The sequence below is a fragment of the Orbicella faveolata genome, unplaced genomic scaffold (genome assembly GCF_042242905.1).
Source record: "Orbicella faveolata isolate gen_17 unplaced genomic scaffold, um_ofav_v1 contig_1, whole genome shotgun sequence".
NCBI lineage: Eukaryota > Metazoa > Cnidaria > Anthozoa > Scleractinia > Merulinidae > Orbicella > Orbicella faveolata.
In genome coordinates this window covers 33,898,800-33,920,000 of record NW_028301536.1, presented here as the reverse complement: position 1 = coordinate 33,920,000, position 21,201 = coordinate 33,898,800, and the positions used below count along the sequence as shown (strand labels likewise).

Genomic DNA, 21,201 nt, shown 5'->3' with positions numbered 1-21,201 from the left:
ACGACAAGAACACTTTTGTTCATTCGTTCATAGCTTAGTAGCCAGGCATTTCACCATGAGATGGAGTACTGGACACAAGTAGCTTTCAAAGCTTTCTTTGATCACAGCTCATTGTAACAATGTAAACAGCTTTGTGCCAGCATGGAGATTCTCTGCAACGCAACGTTTAGCTGCTCTAGAATACGAACCTTAAACTGGCTGAAAGAATTTCTTATGAGGGTTTAATAGTGTTTAACAGCAAGAAATGTAGGCTTATGCTTATGAACAACAACAGCTCTTTTAGGAGCCACCAAACTTATAAAAGCAATGATCGAGACATACTCTGACATAAGTAGTTTTCTTGAAGTTGGATGAAAAGTGTTAATTTATACAAATTAATTTCACACTGTCCAGGTGTTCTCACAGATAAGCCGCATCCCCGATTTTTAAGGAAAGTTTTGAGTAAAAAGGTGCGGCTTTTCTGCTGGTGTTTACAGTATTCAAATTATTCAAATGTATGAGAAATATTTCAATTCTACCATTGAAGACTTAAATTGCATATTATGTCACTTTTTATTAGGCATTCAGTTTCAAATCCAGAGAATGCAAGCCAATGACAGTTCTGATACTGAAGTTGCCAACAACCCTTACAAAGATAACAACATTGGAGTGGAAAAGCTCCTGGAGCTAAACTCTGAGGAAAACCATGATGACGTGTGCCTGTCTTACATCTTTACCTACCGTGATTTTGCTGATGGTGTGCTTGGACTTGCATGGGTTGGTGAGAAAGGTAACAGAAATCTAATGTTGTAACATTTGACATAATATTGATTGATTCAAGTTCTTACTCTATTCAGGGAGCTGCGGATAATTCTTTGTCAAGACAGCACAGTAGCATACACTGTACATGTAGCTACTGGGTTATTTTGTCACCTGTACAATATAGAGGATGATAGCATAGCTGCAAAGGTGTTTCTCATCAGTCACACTGGTGATCATGAAATACAGAAAATTGTATGTAAATAATGTACACATATGTGTTCATGTGTTTGTGCAATTGTACATGACTTGTAGATGTAGAAATTACAATTAGAACCAAGATTATCACGTCAAGGGGTGTGCTGATAAAAAAAAAAACATGAAATTATAGGATTGCTTGGGAGATGTGTATTGAGTTGTTGCTTTTTGCGTTATCAGGTGGAGCTGCTGGTGGAATTTGTGAAAAAGCAACAACTTTCAGAGATGGAAAAAAGAAAAGCTTGAACACTGGAGTTGTTACATTTATCAACTACAACAAGAAAGTAACACAGAAAGTCTCCCAGATCACCTTTGCACATGAAACTGGCCACAATTTTGGTTCACCAGTAAGTTTGCCGTATTGTAATACTCTTTGTAGTACAGATTTACTTTGACACATCATCATATGATATACAGGTCAAAATAGTGTACAAACTGGCAAATATTCCAAGACTGCAACAATTATGTCGTTCACTACATGTACATCCAAACTGTCCTTTGTAACAAGAGAAGAACAATAAAAATATTAGTTTGGGACCACATGAAATGTTCACAGTTCCATAGTACCGGGAGTCTGTAATAGAGGGAGTTGCATCCTTACATTTCTTTTTAGTTTCAGACAGGGGTGTATTTTCTGTCCATAATAGCCGTGTGTCAGCAATAGTGGGTGTCTGCAAGGCCAGAGTTGACTGTATTTTGTGCATAAGGAATGATGCTAACAGTGTACCCATATATAACCCTAGTTTTACATATACAGTTAGGACCATTTGGACAACTAATTGCATGCAGCAAACTCTGTTGCTAGTGATTTGTTTACATGGATCATAACAGTGGTTAAGACGGGCTCAGTTCTAAGTTCGAGCAATAAGTGCAAAAATTTACTAATTTTACCAAAAATTTACTCATAGCACGGTAACTTTTGGAATACTATCATTTCTCTAAGTGAACCCCCCAATTAAATTCTCAGGCATTCTCGAGAAAGTTCATGTCAAACCGCAAAGAATGCTTAAAGCATGTGTTATTGTGTTTTAACTAATGTGAAACGTCTGTTTTAATTGAGATATGGATAACTTCAAGTTCAAATTTCTCTTGCAGGGTCGGCTTGAGAGCTTACTGTTAGTCTCGATAAGTTTTTCTAAACTGTATTCAAAATATTACTATGCCATGAGGGTTTCTTGGTAACGTTATTTTTGCCATTATTGCTCGAATGTTCTGCGGAAATCATCTTAACACTACACAAGATTCCAGTGACTGATATTATTTACCTAAAAATTTCAGCATGACAGTACTTCTAACTGTGCCCCTGGAGGAAGTGAAGGAAATTACATCATGTTTGCCAGAGCAACCAGTGGAGACCAAAAGAACAATCGTCTCTTTTCGCCGTGCAGCAGAGAAAAGATGAATGGTGTGATGGATGTCAAGGGAAGATGCATTGAAGCCAAATGCTGCTTCCAAGGTAACACATGTCAATCAATCAATCATCACCACATGCATATACATGTACGCAAAAAGGCACATGTATATAGATATCCGATTGGTACTGTATGCTGATTACTGAGGTGTACTGTAATTAGGTCCCCTCCTTTTTACATTTGATTATTTCCTTTGTCTTAATAACAAAACAGACATTGAAACATTTTTTAAAAAGTTCTGTCCACTTCAGCAGGCTATTTGCTAAAGAATAAAAGTAATACAAGCTTAGCAGCTGTAACAGCAGAAATCAGGATCTAGCAAGATTCCAAACTACTATATTGTGAACCACCTTACATCAGAAATTGGCTTCTTTTCGTTTGAGTAGTCTTTTGTGGGCATTGAAAATCAATTATTATGGCCCTTTAAGCAATTTTGGACGCAAATTTTGAAACATGCCAAAAAGGACTCGCATGCATGCTGTATTGTATGCAATGCGAAAAATTAACCATGAAAAGGACTACTTGAAAAAAGGTTGGGTCAGTAAAAATTCAGGGTATTTTGTTTGTAAGAAAATTTGTGTTACTTCATAACTACAAGGCTCCATGATAACTTGCTATTAATTCTGACAAACATAATTCTTCACACGTAGTTAAATAAAAATCATATAAATGTAATTGCTATCACTATATGTGTAGTTCTACCCCTCTATTATAAAAGTTTTGAATGATTTCTTCTGTTGAAGGTGACTGAGTACATTTTATTCCTTGCCATCAGTATTAAAAGGGCAGACAGTTACATACCTCTTCATTACCTACTTAACCATTAATGCAGTAGGTGCAAGAAAAAAAATAACAATAAATAAAAAATAAAAAAAATAGAATAGAATAATATAAAATAATGAAAAAAGGAGAGTTATTTTAATGTTTGTTGTTTCTCTTGTTATTTTTGTAGATGCTGAAGGAGCTATCTGCGGTAATAAGGTTGTAGAGGAAGGCGAAGAGTGCGACTGTGGATATGTAGAAGATAAGTCATGTGAGGAAGATGTCTGCTGCATGGGTCGTAATAAAACTGATGGTTGCACACGTATGCCAGGGAAAAATTGCAGGTTGGTTCAATTTCATTTTTCTTTTGGTTTGTCTTTTTATGGCATACATTGTGCACATCTACGGAAACACGGAAGCCAAATACTCATTGCGCCAGATTTCGGTAGGGTGAAATCTAACTGGAACCTGAAACTCATTTTTGCGTGGTGAAACTTTAGTGAAGTGCTGAAATGTGACACTGGGATTATGATCCCACTGACCACTATTCCTTCAGACTCAATTGTGCAGAAACTGTGCCATTCTCTCATCAACACTCTTAGCATTTTTAAGGGCCCATTAACCGATTTATGCGCGCGCTCGCGCGCGTTGCTAAGGAGGTGAAATTTCACTTCCGGTTACTTACGTCAGCCTGAGCGCAGAAAATAAAAATAACTAAAGTTATTTAAATAACTTCCAAATTCGCTCACATTGTAGATGTTTTTCTTTGTGTTTCACAAAATGCAAAGTAAAAAAAGTACAAGTAAAGACAAAATAAGAGAAAGACAGAAAAACACGAGCAATAGAAAGAGAAAAACTAACTTCGTGTGGCTTTGTTTGATCTTACGGAAGTGCGCTGGTAGTGTAAATTGCGCACGCGCTGATGGGATAACTTCCAATATACATCGGGCGCACTTCCGGTTTCTTTAAGTGCTAAAGGAAACGCGGTTTTTCCTTAAATCCAGCCTTTTTTGACGGATTTCGATTAAAGCCAACGTTGGAAACATAGCTGTGCATTCCTCTTTCAAAATCATGCTTTTTCCAGAAAATTACGAGCTTTTTAATATTTTGAAATTCTCTTAAAATCTGACCTTTTAGAAATGAAACAAAATCTATGCATAGCGTAATGAGGATTTAAATTAAAATATTACATCAATAAAAAAAATTCCGATAAAGTAATTTGCCTGGGAGCCTTTGCGTTTTTTCAGTATTGGTCACATGACCATGGGCGTGACCTGATGACGTCATCACTAGTGTTGCTGATCATGAAAAAGTTAAAACACATGAAATAACTCTGAACTAACTAAAAATGACGAGGTTATATGAGAATGAATTTTCCCTAGCAACGGCTCGAAAAGATCGGTTAATGGGCCCTTAACAAGAAACTGTCTTTTTGATGCAATTATTAAAACAGCAATTAAAACCAGTTAAGTTCAGGTAGCGTCCTTTAATATAATTGGTTTTAATCATTCATTCTTTCTTTGCAGCCCAAGCCAGGGACTTTGTTGCAGTGAAGTGTGCACACCCCGGAATGCAAGCTTTTTGTGTCTTAATAGTACAGAGTGTGCTAACACATCCTATTGCGAGTATCCTTTGTACAAATGTGTCCCTTCATGCATTTCGCAAATACATGTAATTTGTACTGCATCTGTCAAGTTCTATTGCATATCCTTGAGTAAGATTGGATTCTCACACATGTATGAAACTATAACATGCTTGCTAGTACTAGTAATACATAACCACTGTCCGACTGTCGGCAAACTTACAGCAAGGGTTTCATTGAGGGCTGGGCACTGGGCAAATTTATCGGCTGTTAGAATGACATTGCGCGCCTGGGTTGCCCCTCTAGAGAAATGTTTTTTCTGGTAAAGAGGTTCAGTTCAAAACGTTTTGCCCGCCAATGATTGTTTCCCGACACCCGCTATTTTGAACACAGTTAGACTGCTAGCCAGAGGTGTCTATTGGCTGTTACATGTTGTAATAGATAGATTTATCCAAGCCTAAAAGCGGAGCAAAAACTAACCATGAAGGAAAAGGGAGATTTGTTTTCTTGGATCAGAAACATGTATGAACATGTATGAGCATGTATTTGTTCAGCGTGTGGTTTTGGTATTTCTTCCAGTTACATTTCAACAAATTATACCCAACAAGCGTAACCAAGATTGTCGAAATTACACAATATATCAGGGACTTTCCAAGAGACGATTGTACAAGGAATATGTCGGAAGATAAGTCAACAACGCGCCAAGGGTTAATTTGCGTCGAAATTTTGCCTTTTCACGTACTCCCTCCTTCTCCCCCAGAGTAATTAAAGTAGCTTGAGCCCGCGATCCATTCCAAAAACCAGTAACTGGTCAGCGGTCATTTAAAAAAACACGCGATAAGCTCTAAGCCTGAGGCAGCGATGTGGTCCTGTGATACTGGTCAGCGGATAGCTTGTTGTGACAGCTGCCAATTAAGAATAACATGGATTCTCAAAATGAAAGATGTAGCTATGGTAATGGTGCTACTCTCTTATTTTTCAAGGTATTCGCGCACGGACGAACGTATTTACGGATAGTCACGATAGGTATGCGGCCCCGCCGGGTACTTTGCCAATGCAAGCAAGATTGGCTACTCACGGATAGTGCCTTCAGTTAGGAGGTTAAATCTGCTACGTTAATTGTACATGCATGTGTTCGTTCTTTCAGCCAGTTAGTCCGTCAGTTGGTCGGTCGGTTGGTCGGTCGGTCAGTCAGTCAGTCTGTGTTTACAAACACTTTACAATGTTGTTGTTAGCGTTTCCTTGACATCTTTTTAAGTGGAACGAATGCTACCTGCCCAGCCCCAGCGCCTAAAGCCAATCTTACTGAATGTAATAATGGACGGCAAGTGTGTATATCAGGGGTAGGTTTGTGCTTTGTACACGACTTTGAATGCAATGTTGTGTTCAGCAAATATACATTACATGTTCTAATGTCATTACTGTGTTTGCGCGACTTGCAATGGATACATCAAAATGTGTTCGGAGGTTTTCCGAGGATCAACGTTTTATGTACTCTGACTAAATATGCGCAAGAAACTGGTTGGGTCTTGTGCATTAACCAGATATACTGGAGAAAAATTTGCAAAAACCACGTTCAGGAACAACTATTGGAAAACAGAAGACCTCTTTTGTGGGAAATGTCTTTAGTGTTTTGGAAAGAACTTGCAATCCATGTCAAAGAACTATTTGCTGTTTCAAAAAAAATAAAACACTCTGTACTGTCAGACCAATACCCGAGATAGCTGTCACTTCAGTATAAAGCTTGCTCTTGTCTCCTTTCAAATAAACCAGTATATCATCCTCTAATTCTCTCTGCTTTTTTTGAAAATGCATGTAGACATGATAAGGCTGGAGACTACATGTAACTAAAAAACTTAACTGTTCATTTAGTCTCTGGGCTCATTGATTGATAACAACGAATGTAAATAGTGCAACCTCTGTGTAGTTTTATTGTATTGATTATTATTGCAGCGGAGCCCCGTTTATACGGTCACCAACAGGCAAATTTGGCCGTATTAAGGGGTTGGCTTAACGGGGTAAGGTCAAACCTCATAACTGGTTTGAATTGAGTGACGCCTTAAACAGGTAATCACAACTGCACTTCCAAACAACTGTTCTTTAGTGGGCATTGGAAATGCAGATATAAGTTTAAAAACATTGGAACTCGAATCCGTGGATGAAATATTAACAATGGAAATATGAGCATAACTGGGTTGAATGGCCGTGTAAACGGGGTAAAATTATAAAGGATTATACAGGTTGGGATTTCAGAATGTGGGCGTTGACCGTATTAACTTCTTACAATTAATATTAAGAAAATGTATGGGCGTTTCGCCGTGACAAAAAAGGGGCCGTAATAACGAGGCGACCCGATTGTAAGGTGGGGTTTCATTGTATTACGAGAAAATCTGACAATGTGAACACCAGCTGTCATAGCAAACCAACAAGGAGTGGTTAGGAACGACAAGGTTGAGCTGTCTTCTCTGGCAGGCGAGACTAGCATCCTAACTCCTCAGTCTGTCGGCCTGTACGTATTATAAATTATGTATAATTATGATCATTCTGTAGGAATGCAGCGGTTCCATTTGCCTCAGGTACAGTTTGTTGGAGTGCCAATGCGAACAGGAAGATCACCTTTGTGATGTGTGCTGCAAAGAAGGAGAAAAAGGCGAATGTAAGCCGACAGCAGACATTGATGTCATGAAGAAATTGGATCTCAAGCAGTTCCCTGGCGCGCCGTGTGATAACTTCAATGGTTACTGTGATGTGTTCCTCAAATGTCGTGCAGTGGACGCCGATGGTCCGTTATCACGCCTCAAGGACAAGTTCTTCAGCAAGGAGGCCATCTTGGGATACTTCGAATGGATCAAGCAACATTGGTGGGCTGTGGTACTCATGGGTCTTGGCTTGATACTGCTTATGGCAGGTAAGGGTAAGGTCTGCGTACGAGCCAAGTGGCCCATCAGGTCGGAGCTTACTCAGTCCCGGTTTCTGTAGTATGCGTCTAGGAATAAGTCTACTCCCCCCTGGATGGGATGCTAGTCCATCGTAGTGTTACTAGGTGGAGAGAGGCACTGTGAGAGTAACACAAGAACACAACACAGTGTCCCTGGCCAGGGTTCGAGTCCGGAGCGCTCGATCCGGAGTCGAGCGCACTAACCATGAGGCCACCGCGTCGTTAGTATCTGCTGATGCCACCTATAGTGCGTGATTTTAGCTGCGCCCGTCCGTGTTATTTATTTTACTTTTCATATAATTGAGTACCCTCGACTAAGTAGTAGTAGTAATAGTAGTAGTCGTCGTCGTCGTCGTAGTAGTAGTAGTAGTTGTAGTTGTCCCGTTATTCGACGTGTATCAACGGGGATGAATATTATTGCTCACGCACATGAAATACAACAGAGCAAATGTATGGACGGCTTGAGGTAGAACCGCATTCAACTTTTTCCGCGGGCGCAAGCCATCTATACATTTCCTCTATTTCGTTTTACGTGCGCAAAGCTATTAAAATTCACGCCGGTTGGCGCACGTAAAATAATTTGACAGTGGAATCCACCTTTATACTTTGACGGATAAATACCACCATACTTAATGTCCTTAACAATATTGGTATCACACAAATGCACAATAATTAGTGAACAAGTTGTGATCATTGTCATTGCATAGTAGGTTCTCGTAACAACAGGATAACTTGTTTAACACCCTTAACTTTAGTTTTAAGTTCCTATAACTCAAACCGAACCTGGTGTCCTCCATTTGTCATTGTGGAATTGTACCTAGAGTAGGAAGATTCACGTCTTTTCCACGATTAAGTGAACTCAGTTGTTAAAAGTGCTGGAAACTGTTGCTAGCCACCTGAACCTTTGCTGTACGCGCAAGAATACGGCTTAAGTATTACTAATTTTATTTTTGCGTCCACAGGGTTCATCAAGCTATGCAGCGTGCACACCCCAAGCAGTAATCCCAACCGCAAACCGGCTCGTCAGCTGACTTTGCGCCGTCAATCACAGCAGGCACGTAACCAACGAAACCCCAGAAATCGACAAAATGGGAACAACCGAGGGAACCCCCGTCACGCCCAGGACTTGGATGACCCGCCACCCTACCCTGGTGCGCCAATTGAAATGCACGGAGCGAGGCGATAGGTTTTTTTGACTATTTGATGTACTACTTAGCTTACACTTGTAGATTTAGGGATTGCTCTTCTACACTTGTAGATGACCAAGGTGACAGTGGCGCTTTAGCATTTCAATGCATTCTGGTGCTTCGTCTTATGTTCCTGTTGTAATTATGAACCCCATTGCTCAGCGGTCTGCGCCACACAACAGCCACTTTCGGTAGTGTGTTTGGCGCTTGTGCATTCTGTTGTAGAATTTCACTAGGACTTGTTATAATAGAGCAAAACGTTTTGTTTTGGATTGCTTTTCAAAATCTCTTCATGCTTGACATTACAGAGATGTTGTGATAGGATGTGATAGGGTTAAATTTTGTGCCATTAATTAAGATTTGGCGTTAGCTTTAATGTAAAGATAAACGAATTAATTTGTATTTGGAGAATTGTAAAAAAAGGAGAAAAGTGTTAAATGACCTTAAATTCTAATCTTCAGGGCTGGGAACAGCAGCTCTATTTCCATGCGGATCGTGGGGCGTGAGAAACGCAAGTGCGGCTGTTGTTATCTCTCGCGTTTTGTCGCTTTTCCCTGGGTGGTAATGCTGAAGCTCTGCGTGACAGCCCGAGTAACGACTGTGAAACAGAATACTTAACGATTCGCAAGGGAATAGAGCGCTGGAGACGGTTAGGATAGCTTGTTGTCAGCTACCCAGTCTGTTCGAGTGTTCGCAGCTTTTTGTAAGATATAGTTTTTCATCCATAACCAAAGGAAATCACAGCTTTCAAGATACAGTACAAGTAACCACTGAAATAGATTGAAATCTAGCCAGGCTTTTGCTCGGCGTTTGATGTTGGTCAAATTGATGTGACTGTTCGTCTGATCTGAGGGTGGGTGGGCACAATTAGCTGGATGACTTTTCGATTCATTTCATTGTACAGGTTGTGGATTTGGCTTTTTTATGCGTCCATGTTTTGTAGAAGTGCGACTGAATTTAAAGTTCTGGAATTAAAAAATTCAGCATATCAAACAGGTTGGTTCCGCCCTGACAACCTAATTTTTGGAACTTTGAAAGGTAGAAATGTTGGTAGACCTTTTGTATGTAGATATGAAAGGCAGTTGTCGTTTACTGTTGCAAAACTCCAAGGCAAGAAATACTTCAAGACCCTCCAGAAGGCACGCTATATTTCAAGTAGACTTCAGCGTATATGATTATCTTTATGAATTTAGAATTTTGACATATTTTGTGACTCCCGATTGTTACTTTTTCATTCGTGGGCTGATGTTCAGCCCTGGAACTCGTCTGAAAAGTATTCTGTCGTTAACACTGATTGAAAAAAATTTCATAGATTTTCTTGGTCAGAAAGGAAAAGTGATGTAATTTCCGTAATGTCTGTTATTGTCCGTCGTTGAATAATTTATTGTGACCGCAGTTCACAGATTACTAGCTAGTAAATATAAGCAGCAACGTTCGACATACAATAATACTGTAATGCACTGCTGACCACCACTCCAGAAACTCGACCGTGACTGCTTCTGGGATCGCTTGGGTTGCCGTTTTGAAATGGAGGCAGCATGGAACGAGAAAATCATTTTTGTAGTCTTTTCCAGACTCCTAGATTGTTGTTGTTACCTGTACAGTCTGGGGGTCTTGTTATGGGCACATCCGTTAGCAAGGTATTTATTTTGAATAGGAAAGTAGCAATTGGTCGTCGGCATTTTGTTTTTTGAAGAATCCTTCACTTAGACGCATCTTGTCGTCCCAAGCTATCCCAGATACCCTAGCGGACGAAGCTCGTACCCAGGTTACACAAAAATTCTGGAGTGCGGAATTTAAAGATAAGGCAAGATAAATTAAGTTTGAGTTCGCTTTAATTTTAATTGTGTAAAATATTGGACGGTAACTGTTATTTTGTTGTATAGCCGGCCGTTTCGTCGAGTAATACTGGGGAAAACATTTTCCAGATGTCCTTTTTTAACGAAATTAAATGCTTGTAATCAAATGCTAATAAAGTTTTGTACAGTACCTTATTCACTATTGAAAGCTGCTTCATTTACCATTCATTTGTTTCGAATTGAGTCATCCCTCGTAAATAGGCCATATTCATATTCTCGGTAATGGACTGGAAGTAGCTTGCGACGGAGGCTAATGCGCGCGGGAAGTCTCTTTTTAATGACATTTCCCCGCATGAGCCTCCATTCCAAGCTAGTTCCAGTCCAATACCGAGAATACGAATATGGGCTATTACTGCGGAGCGCCTGGACAAACACGCCAACTGCTGAATCAACGGTTGCGTTTATCGCTGTTGCTGGTCAATAATCCTTTTATTCGACCTCTCGGAAAACAGTTACCCACTTAAACAGGCTGCATGGGCTAAGTCTGTGGGTTTCTGTTTTCTTTTTCCCAATGTTCGTTTAATGTGGTAGGAATTATTAGTAAGGTCTTGAACTGTGCTGAGTTCACGTGTTATAGACCCTATTGGTAAATGGCTGCCAATTAAAAATTCTTTTGTAAGTATTAAAATCAGCCCAACTAACCTTGTTTTTGAGTTGATAATTCAAAAGAATTTTTACTCTCAAACGAGGTTAGCTGGGCTAATATAAATGCATACAGAAGAATTTTAAATTGACAGCCATTTATGAATAGGGTCTAATGAACGGTGCAATAATTTGAACTAAGTTAGATGGCGTAGTTCCCACGGGACTCCTTTATTTACCTCGGTAGTTGAATGTCGAAGCAATAAATTTTACTGGTCAAGGTAATTGGAGTTGTTTTCTTTGCTCGTACCAGGCTCCTACTCCCGTATGTAAGCTTTCTTACATACTTGAATCAAAGATCTGTCGGACGCTAGAAATTGTTTTTGCTTCAGCAGTGCTTGCGCTTTCAGAGTTTCCAAGATCACAGTATTGTTTTGCGCGGAAACCAAGAAGGATTAACACAGAAAGGTCGATTCTTTGAAGCTATCTCTTACTTCTGTACCAGAGCTGAGGAAGCTGTTCTGATTCTCGTCTCCAGCGCTACTCGGTTTAAAACGCCGAGCACGTGACCAAAAGAAACGGAGGCTCTGGGGGACGAGAACGGATGTTGTCATACGCGAGTATTTAACATTTCAAATTTATCATTTACCCAAGGCTTAAGACGCTTTAGATCAGGGGCTTCGTAACGGTGGTGTAAACCCGTATCATGGCGGAAGGTTACGCTATTTTTGCTTGCTCCAATGTAAAGATCTCTGTAAAATGACGGTTCATTCAGGGATAAGCAAAAATCATTTATCAACAAAATATTTCAAGTCCCGACGCAAATTAACGTCAACTTTATTTTACTTGGTAGTCAACGAATATCTGAATATTCATAATCCCCCCAATACGGTGCAAATTTCACCGTCACCCGAATATCTAGCATGTGGCGATACTAACATTATGTTTGAATTTGCACATAGTTTCATTCGTATTATTTTCGAAGAAGTGCGTCAAAGTCATTTTATCAGTGCAGAATGATTTGGTCTTTACTCTCGACCTGGATGATCACAGGTAACCAATTCAGGCAGTGTAAGATATTTCATTATCATGAGTTATTTGTATCCAGCTTACATTAATTTTGCAAAAGGAGCTCGAGGGAAAGACTGGCCTGTCGTGATGTTTCTAAAATCTTAACGTTGTAGTTAGACCTTGGGTTTAAAGGTTCCATTTGAGTGGAATTTACTAACTGGCCGCAAACTAAGGTCACTTAATTGGAACCTCTACATTCAAGTAGCATGCATATGTTGACCTTTAAAACAATGTGAGTGTAAGTTATCCATTGGATGGTGTTACATAAATACGTTAGAGCTCTTTACTACTTGATAATTCCCCGTTTGTGTCCAAATAAGTCTTGCAAAAGGAAGTGGTGTTCAAAGCTTTTAGCATGTCTCAATCCCTCTAACTGCATTTCTCCAACCTTAAAACCGTTTCATGTACACGCGCATTTTTCTTCTCTGGAATTGCGCATCGTCGGTTTCTTGGCATACAGCCATTCGCCGATAGTTAGCTGCCCCGTCCGCTTCACCATGTTCACCGTCCGGTGGTCGGGGGTCTATGTCCCTTGGGGGTATTACTCCGATGAGTTCCTGCGATGCTAGTGTTTCAGGGCGATTCTGATTGTGATCCCTCGGTATTGACCCCTGTATTTGATGCGCCTGTGAATTTTCCCCGCTGACACCTTGATTTGGAGAGGATTGGCGCGGTTGCTGGAAGTTGTCGATTATGTTCCTTTGGGATCCATTGGAAGAAAGCTGTTCGGTGGAATTCAAATTGCTGACTTCTCCGTCCTGGCAAGCGAAAATATAACAAATTACATAATGCATAACTAACTATAAAGCTTTTCCGTCGTTTCGTAGCATGTATAAAACCGACTTCAGTATTGCCCAAGTTTGTTATCCCATGGCCAGAAAGACTTGTGGGCGTGGAAGGACGCACGGTTGATAGCGGAATGTCTAGCCCATCCAAAGAGACCAGCGCTTTCAAACAGGCAAACGTGACAGTCTCCGGTGAGATCGGAGAAGATTTATGCATGGCTATATATCGAAGGGAAGAACAGGCCAGTCAGGGAAAAATTGTGCGCCACAAACAAATACTTACAACGGAAATATCCTGAGTGAAATATCTCATTCCTCAGTTCGTCATTGCCAGTAGTTTTTTCCTGACCAATAGCAATGTGGGCTTTGGATTCCGGAAAGCTCCATTGTCCCTTATCGAATTAGCGATTTCCAAAGCGGTCATTCGACAACAAAACCACCAGAATCCTTAACTTTTCCTTTTCTCTCATATTAATTAGGGCAATTGTTGTTTAAACCCCCATTGCGGCCTCAAATTTAAAGGGAAAGAAAACGAATTCTAGCGGTTGTAGTCCAATGTCATTCTGTAGGAACTGATCGATTTGTTCCATCATAATTGCTCCCACGGGTGGACGTTATAATTTGGAATTTCAAGAGTTTTACGGTCTTTTACTCTTGCACCACTCCCAATTTCTCTATTTAAGCGGTAGACCAAAGGTCATGTTTAGCTTCTGTTTGCTTCAATTCGTGCCGGATACAACCGTAAAGTGAAAATAAATTTTTCACAAACCTTACATGTTCCGAAGACCATTTCCTTGCTTAAACACGTATGTAGTGATATATCGGCTATTTCTAAGCAAAACATGTGTCCATTTTGTGTAATGTTTTGGCATTCATTCTCAATCAACTTCGCACCCAGATGTTGTTATGCCCTAAGTGTTTCCTACTTTTAAACATCGAACAAGGACAAACAGAACATTATCATGAAAAACCTTATGTTTCCCGTCACGTTCACAGGTTCAGAATTTGATATCAAGTTCAGTAAGGAAAAAACGCGAATGGATAATATACGCGCCTCAACGAGAACGTCGCCAGACAAAAGACTTACTGAGCAGAGCAATGGATCCGCACGTCCATTTTACACCATTGCACATTTCGTAGCAACCTTTGCAAATCACCATGGCCGTTTTCCAAGTTTTTTTCTGGAGAACGTGAGCCGACTGCAGCTAATTTTTCTTATTTCTATTTGGAGCTGAACGCGTTCGTAGCTTAATCAGAAGTTTCAAGTTTTTATAACGACAGACAGACGGAATAAATCTAGACGCTGCGAAATTCTGAAGTCGAATGTAAGCACATTTTCTAATAGGCTGTCGTCCTCGCCCTGTCGTATATGCGCACGGCTCCTGTAATTTCGTGACAATTTACTTTTGTTCAAGTTTTTCTAGGCCAACGCATCACCTAACATCACTTAGCAATGGAATTTTGAACTACAGTTGGACAGCGAAAGCTAAATAAACTGTACATGGTTTGTCATGCGTTTTCAAATCGAAATTATTGATGTCTCGCCAGAAGTATTATTTTCTGGAACTGTAGCACTACGGGGCCACATTATCTGAACCGCTTATGATGACAATGTATTCAAATGTCCATTTCTAATGACTAGGTGATTTGCATAAATGTCAAGTTTTTGAAAGTGCAAATATTTTTCTGTCACCTCTTTGTTGGAAAATTAATCGCAACGCTACAGAAATGCACGGACTGTCTTTGAATGCAAAGTTTGGGAGTATAGCGTGACAGATATATTTTGAACAAAGTCTCCATTTGTGACGTTTCATTTCTTCTTTCAATATACCGATAAAAATTTCAGGAAAATGAATAGCAAATATTTATTTAATGATTTTCCGTTCCAAGAACCGGTTTTTAATTACTTTCCTTGCCCGAGGAGTTGTCCTTCATTTTTCTCAAGCGAGCAATATAGAGGTACTTAATATCGTTAACATAATCTTTCTTCAAATCCTGCGCATTAAATGTGACTTTCTTGCCTCCATATTGCCAGCCGCTCTTGAAAACATCTTTTGCTAGAAAATAAAGAATCGATGCACAAGGCTAAACGCTACTAACATCTCAGCAATATTGGCATGGGAATTCTCTCATTGCATATGAAGTATAGTATTTAATTTTTCGCAAAAATACAGAGTCATAGATGTGTGTGTAAGAAGTTTATTCGAAATCTACACCATATGGAAATGTTATTTGAACACAGCCGGGTGGAACTTTGAATGAAAGAGAACTAAGGAACTTTGGTTGCGAAGGGCGTAGTTTTTTCGGCAGGAACTCCCGATCAAACCACCGACAAACAATCCCATATCTTGTTTCAGTCACCAAATCTTTTGAAAAAAAAGTACTTACTGAACATCATACTTTATTGAAGCACTGTTTAACATATTGCAGGCCAAGCGATAAAACGATTCTAAGGTTACTAAGACACAAGCGTCTTCGCATAAGCTATCTAAGAACGCCAAAAACTTCTTTTGCGGGCGCAATAAATTAAGGTTGTACCCACAAGCGAAAGTGAATGTATATAGAAAAACATCATTCTGTTCGGCTTCTCGTTAAAGCTATTAAGTCACGACTATTGTATTGACACGCTCATTTATAGTACTCACAACACGTTCGTCCGAATAAACGACCGACAACAACGAAAAAAAATAACGGCGCCGTATTTCATACCTTTAAATTCCGCGGAGCCGTTAAGCGGGCTTCGTTCTTGTCTGTGTGGATATTTGCACTGCTTTTCAAGTCTCTCTGCATTGATTCACCGATGTTATTCGTCACGGATGCGGCTTTCTTTCCATCCTGAAGGATGTCCCGTTCTAAATTTTCTCTTTTTCCTGCCATACTTCCTTACTATTGTGATATGGTTTATCTACAAGCGCCTTTCGGAGATTAGAAACTTGTGATTAAGAGTGATGTTGAAATCCTTCATTCGATGTCACCAAGCATCGACGATCTGAGCGAAATACATGGCGATATAAGCACAGCTGCGCTTTTCCGGGACGATAATTCATGCGTAGTCGCCCCCTTTTATGTAAACAATGCTTTGTCTTGTAACTGAAAATTCGCTAGACAAAAACTAGCCACTTAGTGTCTTGAATATAGAACAAACTTGGCATATATTAACTACATATCCTTTCGACATTGATAAGTCCAAGCAGGTACACTTTATTTAATCGCTCGTTTTAACTGCATGCACTGATCAATATGAAAGTTTCATGCTCAGTCTCGCAGTGAAAAAAGCGATTTTACTGTCGTACGTCAGCTCACACAGCACCAAATTTTCTCAATGTTTACTAAATTTACAGCTCTTGCTGTGATGTCAAGATGGGATGTTTATAATGTACATACGTGTTCATGGTTTACAAAAGTCTTTGAAAATCTACCGCAGGGCTAAGGTAGTTTGTTTTTGTTCCCGACAGTAAACTATAGCGAATAGTCCTTTGCAAAGCCCCACAATATCGACAAGATAAAAAGCTTCACTGAGAAAATAAAACGAAATTGCATGCGCTATATTTCGTTGCTGTAAACAACCTGGCAAATTTTCTTCCAACGAATACTGTTCTAGTCAAAGTGATGAGGTGACGGATCGAAACAGAAGTTGTGTAGGGGTGTGTGTACATCAATGAATCATAATTAAAGTTTTTCCAATGTAAATGAAGACTACTTCGAAGTGTCAAGTCATCAGTTCAGTGCATGCTTTTGACAGGTGCGAGAAATTCCCAGGTATTTTTTTTTTGAATATTAGATGTGGAGATTTTCTTTTAAAAACAAGAATTTTAGGCATTCAAGCTAAGAAATTAAAGACAAAACTTGTTGCTTTAAAGAACGTAACGACAACAGTGAACATTATAAACTTAAATTACGCAAAAATTGCATGCCGTATTCGAATATTTGCAACCAGGACAGATTTCATGAAACTGTTTTGGCCGAGTCCAGTATGAAAATCAAATGATGAATGCGTTTAATGTGTAATAACATAAAAAAAAAAGTCATTACACATAGAGCTGCTTAAAGATTTAAATGCCATCAGCTGTACTTTTCTTCTGACCCAGTGGCCCTCACGTAATGTTACTCGCGGTGTTTGGAGCAAACACACGCTGCTTTGTGTTGCATGACTGCCATAACTTATATTATGGACATCTTGGAGATAATTTTAATGATTTGCCTGAAGTGAAGCTCGATTTCGGAAGAACTCAATGGATTTAATGGCAGTCAAAATAGCGCCATTCTATATACTATATTAAGTAAAAGCAAGGAGGTTAAACTATAATTTTGCATCGTTAGCGTAAAAACCAAACTTAAGCCCATTCCGCGTTGCCGGGGGGGGGAGGGGGGGGCTGAAAAGGAAACTTTTCATATGTTTATTTTAATATTTGCTATTTGGCTTGCTAATAGTTCTACTATAACAAGCAGACAAGGATAAATTCTTTGTCTAATGGTACAGCTGTTGTAAGTTTTATTATGGAAATAGTTGGCAAGAACCTTATATTTTCGATTGCATTTTTATTACTTGTTAGTTGACATGAGGTGAAGACAGTAAGCGGATTGTTCTTGCATATAATTACAGATTACATTGTCGCTAAAATGGGAATAAAGAATTGACAATAACAATATTGCGGAACATTCAGGTGAACTAATTTGACGAGACAAGGCGTAAAAATGTAGAGATATGCAAATTTCTTCTAAGCTGCGGGAGAGAATTCATCCCTTATCGCGCTGACCGAAATACATAAACATTATTTTCGAACAGATAGATAATTTGTATTCAGTTGGACTGATAGATATCTCCTAAAAGATCCTTTGAATAGACTCGCTCTTGTGGCTGTCTGGTTAAATGATAAATACCCAAGATGGGAGCACCCGGCCAGCGTGAATCACACAAAACGCCAGCTTTGATACGGCTTCCGTTGGAGTCGTGGAAAGTTCCTGAATCCTTATCGCAGTCACATTAACGTTCACTGGCGTCAGTCCATGCCCTAAATTTAGCTCTGCAGGGCAGAAACATCTGTTAATGAAATGTTAAATGGAAAGAATGGAAAGAAAATAGAACCGTCAAGATCGCTTCGTATGGGTTGAACTCAAGCCAGTAGTATCAGTAATTCGTGTATTGTGATCGTCTGGATTTGAGGGTAGTTCTGAAAAGAAGTCAATTTTTGGTGACTGACGTTTTGACAGCCTGGGTGGAAGTCATCTTTGGAGTCAAGTGAAAAGTGGAAAACTATTTCCTTAAATCCCTTTCGTTAAAAAAGCTTCTCGAGAAACAGTTACGGTGTCGCAACTTTAGCGATCAACATCCCAGCGAAAACCTGCGCTCACCTGGACTACACTTGACGCTTAAAAATGGCAGACATCGTCCACACATTCCCGTGTCCTCGTCTGTTTTCCATAACATTTAGTGATTTCTTTCTGTTGGAGCAAAGCTTCAAAATTCCGTATGGCACCTTTGCGAATCTGATTCAGATACTAAATTTATTTAAATATTGCCTGACGTGATAGCTTGTTTAGTGGCTGAAATCACGTCATATCGAATGCCAGTTTGAACTGCGGGAGGAGAGAGGGAGGGAGAGATAGAGGAGGGCTGGAGAATTACATGGTAGCGTGTGTCCGCTGCCCGATGGCAAACTTTAAATTCCCCCCCCCACCCCCCACCCCCCCGCCCTCGCGTAAAACAAAAAAGTGCACAACATTTTGTTTTTGGCTTTCGTGTGACATGACGTTTCCATGGCAGTCATGCTTCTTGAGTTTCATACACCACAAAATACTTTCTTCCTAACAAGTCCTATCCATTCCTGGTGTGATATTTATCTCTCGTTAGGGTTCTGCTGCTCGCGGAAAATCCCGATCACGCAAATCAAATTCGTGGCAAATAGTTAGAGGGCGTTGGTCATTTCATGATGGGCAAAATCAGTGTGTAATGTAGAAAAAAAACGTAGGGATCTTTTCCATTCAAAAAGGATTGACTGACCCAATTGATTTGTACGCGACCAAGAGACCATGATCTTATTTTTTCTCTTGACGCGACACAGCCAAGTGCGTAACAAGCCAGAGTTATTACCTTATTCCAATTTCAAGAAGATATCGAATTTATTGTATCGAGATATTTACACTATAAGCGCATTCGATATATCCATGTAGATAGATGAAAGGTTGATATCAGTTATCATCGACTTCAGTATTTTCTAAAGGGCCTGCTGGCATTATCAGTTCTTTATTGTAGAGGTCGACCGGATTTAGAATTGAATGTACCACGAGAGGTAATAATTAAACATTACTTACACAAAACCATTTTCATTTGCTTATCTAACATCCCGCAGCGGAGACCATATTCAGCTAGAGTCGAGATAATCGGTTAGCTATTGTCAAAGGCTCTTAAAGATTAGAATTTGACAGAACTTAGCAAGCAACATCAAAAGTTCTAAATGGTCGGAATACACAATAGATCACGATATTAAAGAGGATGGATTACGCAACGTTCTTGACTTTGTCGCTCAAGAAATGTCTTCAGGGCAAGTCATAGTAATTTAACAATAACTGTCAAGGCTCCGGATTCTTAGCCGTTTTGTGAGAACCACTGTTCCCTGTTGAGATTTGGAATGACCACCGGAGTCGATCCCAAATATGGCTAGAAATCAAAGCTAATAGCCCCAAAGACGATCAGATTTTTATGTTTGTCGAATATAGTAAGTTGATATCCTTTAGAATTAGCGGTGCTACTGACTTCAAAGGAAATTTTAAGGATCTAGACGGAAGTTCCTCTCTTTTATCCTCTCAATTAAGCCTACCAAATGTATACTTGAATGTATGGCAAAAATGAAATTATCATCAGACATTGTTCAAGTACAGTTTCGAATTCAGCATCTTTTTTCTGAGTTTATTTATTTTGTAGAAAACAGGCAATATGTGTATATACTGCTGGATTCTATAAACATCGCTCAATTTCTTGTTTAAAATAACTCAGTTTTTCCTTTAATTTTTGCCGCTGTATTTTGTAAACCAAGTCCAAATTGAGCGGAATGACTTAAAAACTCGTTTTCAATAAAAGTGATATGTAATTTATGCTCTCCGGATACAAAGCTAGATAAACAACTTGATCGGTTTGCAACTATTTCAATGCAAATTTAGAGCACCACTGTGATAGCTTTTTATTTTTGTTTTATTTCGATCATAAAATGAACTTCGAATCACCTTATCCGGCCTAACAGCCAATTCAGTGTCTTTGTACGTCTTAGTAAAACACAATCGATGATGTGTTGGATTCTTAAGCGGCCTGCGTATCACAAGTCTGTGTGTAAAGATTTCGAATGCAATACTTTTGTTCAAAATTTAAACTTTGCCAAACTGAAACGCAAAAGGGCCATTAATTTTTTCAAGAGGGAAATTTTCCACCTGGAAATAAAAACACAAATTAACATCTCTGCTGGCACGAATATTTGTACGAAGTGTTTAGTGTATAAAATCTTTCAAAAAAATCTTTCGCTAGACTTGGTTTACCCAACATCATCTGGATAATTGAAACATTGTATTGGATTGTACATTAACGCAACTTTAAGGCCCGGTCTATACTACGTCAGGGAAATTTGAAAACGGCGTTTTTGAACTCACTCTGAAAACGGGTCCAATATTTTCCAACCACACTACGCAGGAGAAATTTGAAAACGTAGCAATCACCGGCCATTTTAGATATGTGTTTGAGGAAAACTCGCGGAGGGAAAACACATGAAAAGCTCCGTTTTCAAAATGTTTCCCGTCCACACTAAAACACAATGCCGGTGTTTACAAATTCCCCCGATTTGAAGAACGTTTTCGAAAAGGTCTATTTTCGTGACGGATTAGCGTGGACGGTAGGTTTATTACTCGGTAGACTGAATAAAGCTGCGTTTTCAGATTTCTCGCGCGTAGTGTGGACGGGCCCTAAATTATATATCTTCCGCTCAAAAGTTATAGTTTAACTTAACAACAGGATTTTGTTTTCCAGTGAGCGACTTCTCCTT

At 39.5% G+C, this 21,201-nt stretch overlaps 2 protein-coding genes and 1 long non-coding RNA gene across 3 annotated transcripts in view; 1 reads left to right on the top strand and 2 right to left on the bottom strand.

Moving 5' to 3' along the window:
- LOC110041140 (disintegrin and metalloproteinase domain-containing protein 10-like) overlaps window positions 1-10,871 on the top strand; it is an 18,235-nt gene extending 7,364 nt beyond the window's left edge. Inside the window, exons 7-14 of the mRNA XM_020746416.2 lie at window positions 560-769; window positions 1,177-1,343; window positions 2,275-2,452; window positions 3,361-3,514; window positions 4,697-4,795; window positions 6,011-6,095; window positions 7,303-7,660; window positions 8,653-10,871. Of these exons, the coding sequence (XP_020602075.2) occupies window positions 560-769; window positions 1,177-1,343; window positions 2,275-2,452; window positions 3,361-3,514; window positions 4,697-4,795; window positions 6,011-6,095; window positions 7,303-7,660; window positions 8,653-8,876 (1,475 nt within the window). The 3' untranslated portion in view covers window positions 8,877-10,871. The remainder of the gene's footprint in view (window positions 1-559; window positions 770-1,176; window positions 1,344-2,274; window positions 2,453-3,360; window positions 3,515-4,696; window positions 4,796-6,010; window positions 6,096-7,302; window positions 7,661-8,652) is intronic.
- A 1,253-nt stretch (window positions 10,872-12,124) lies between these two features.
- Window positions 12,125-16,258, bottom strand: LOC110041115 (uncharacterized). Its single transcript, XM_020746387.2, has 2 exons — window positions 15,884-16,258; window positions 12,125-13,147 (listed from the first exon to the last, which is right to left on the bottom strand). The coding sequence occupies exons 1-2, from the start codon at window positions 16,049-16,051 to the stop codon at window positions 12,779-12,781; spliced, it is 537 nt and encodes a 178-aa protein (XP_020602046.2). The 5' UTR covers window positions 16,052-16,258; the 3' UTR covers window positions 12,125-12,778.
- Window positions 16,259-17,634: 1,376 nt separating this feature from the next.
- On the bottom strand, window positions 17,635-18,823 carry LOC149118835 (uncharacterized). The gene is made up of 2 exons (XR_016205553.1): window positions 18,527-18,823; window positions 17,635-18,198 (listed from the first exon to the last, which is right to left on the bottom strand). It is a non-coding gene; the product is annotated as an uncharacterized LOC149118835 (long non-coding RNA).
- Window positions 18,824-21,201: the final 2,378 nt, after the last annotated feature.

Bases quoted from the DNA above. Each gene is read 5' to 3' on its own strand.
- LOC110041115 (XM_020746387.2), bottom strand. From the start codon at position 16,051: ATGGCAGGAAAAAGAGAAAATTTAGAACGGGACATCCTTCAGGATGGA. The intron at 13,148-15,883 runs GTATGAAATACG...TTCGCTTGCCAG, and splicing joins CGGCTCCGCGGAATTTAAAG to GACGGAGAAGTCAGCAATTT.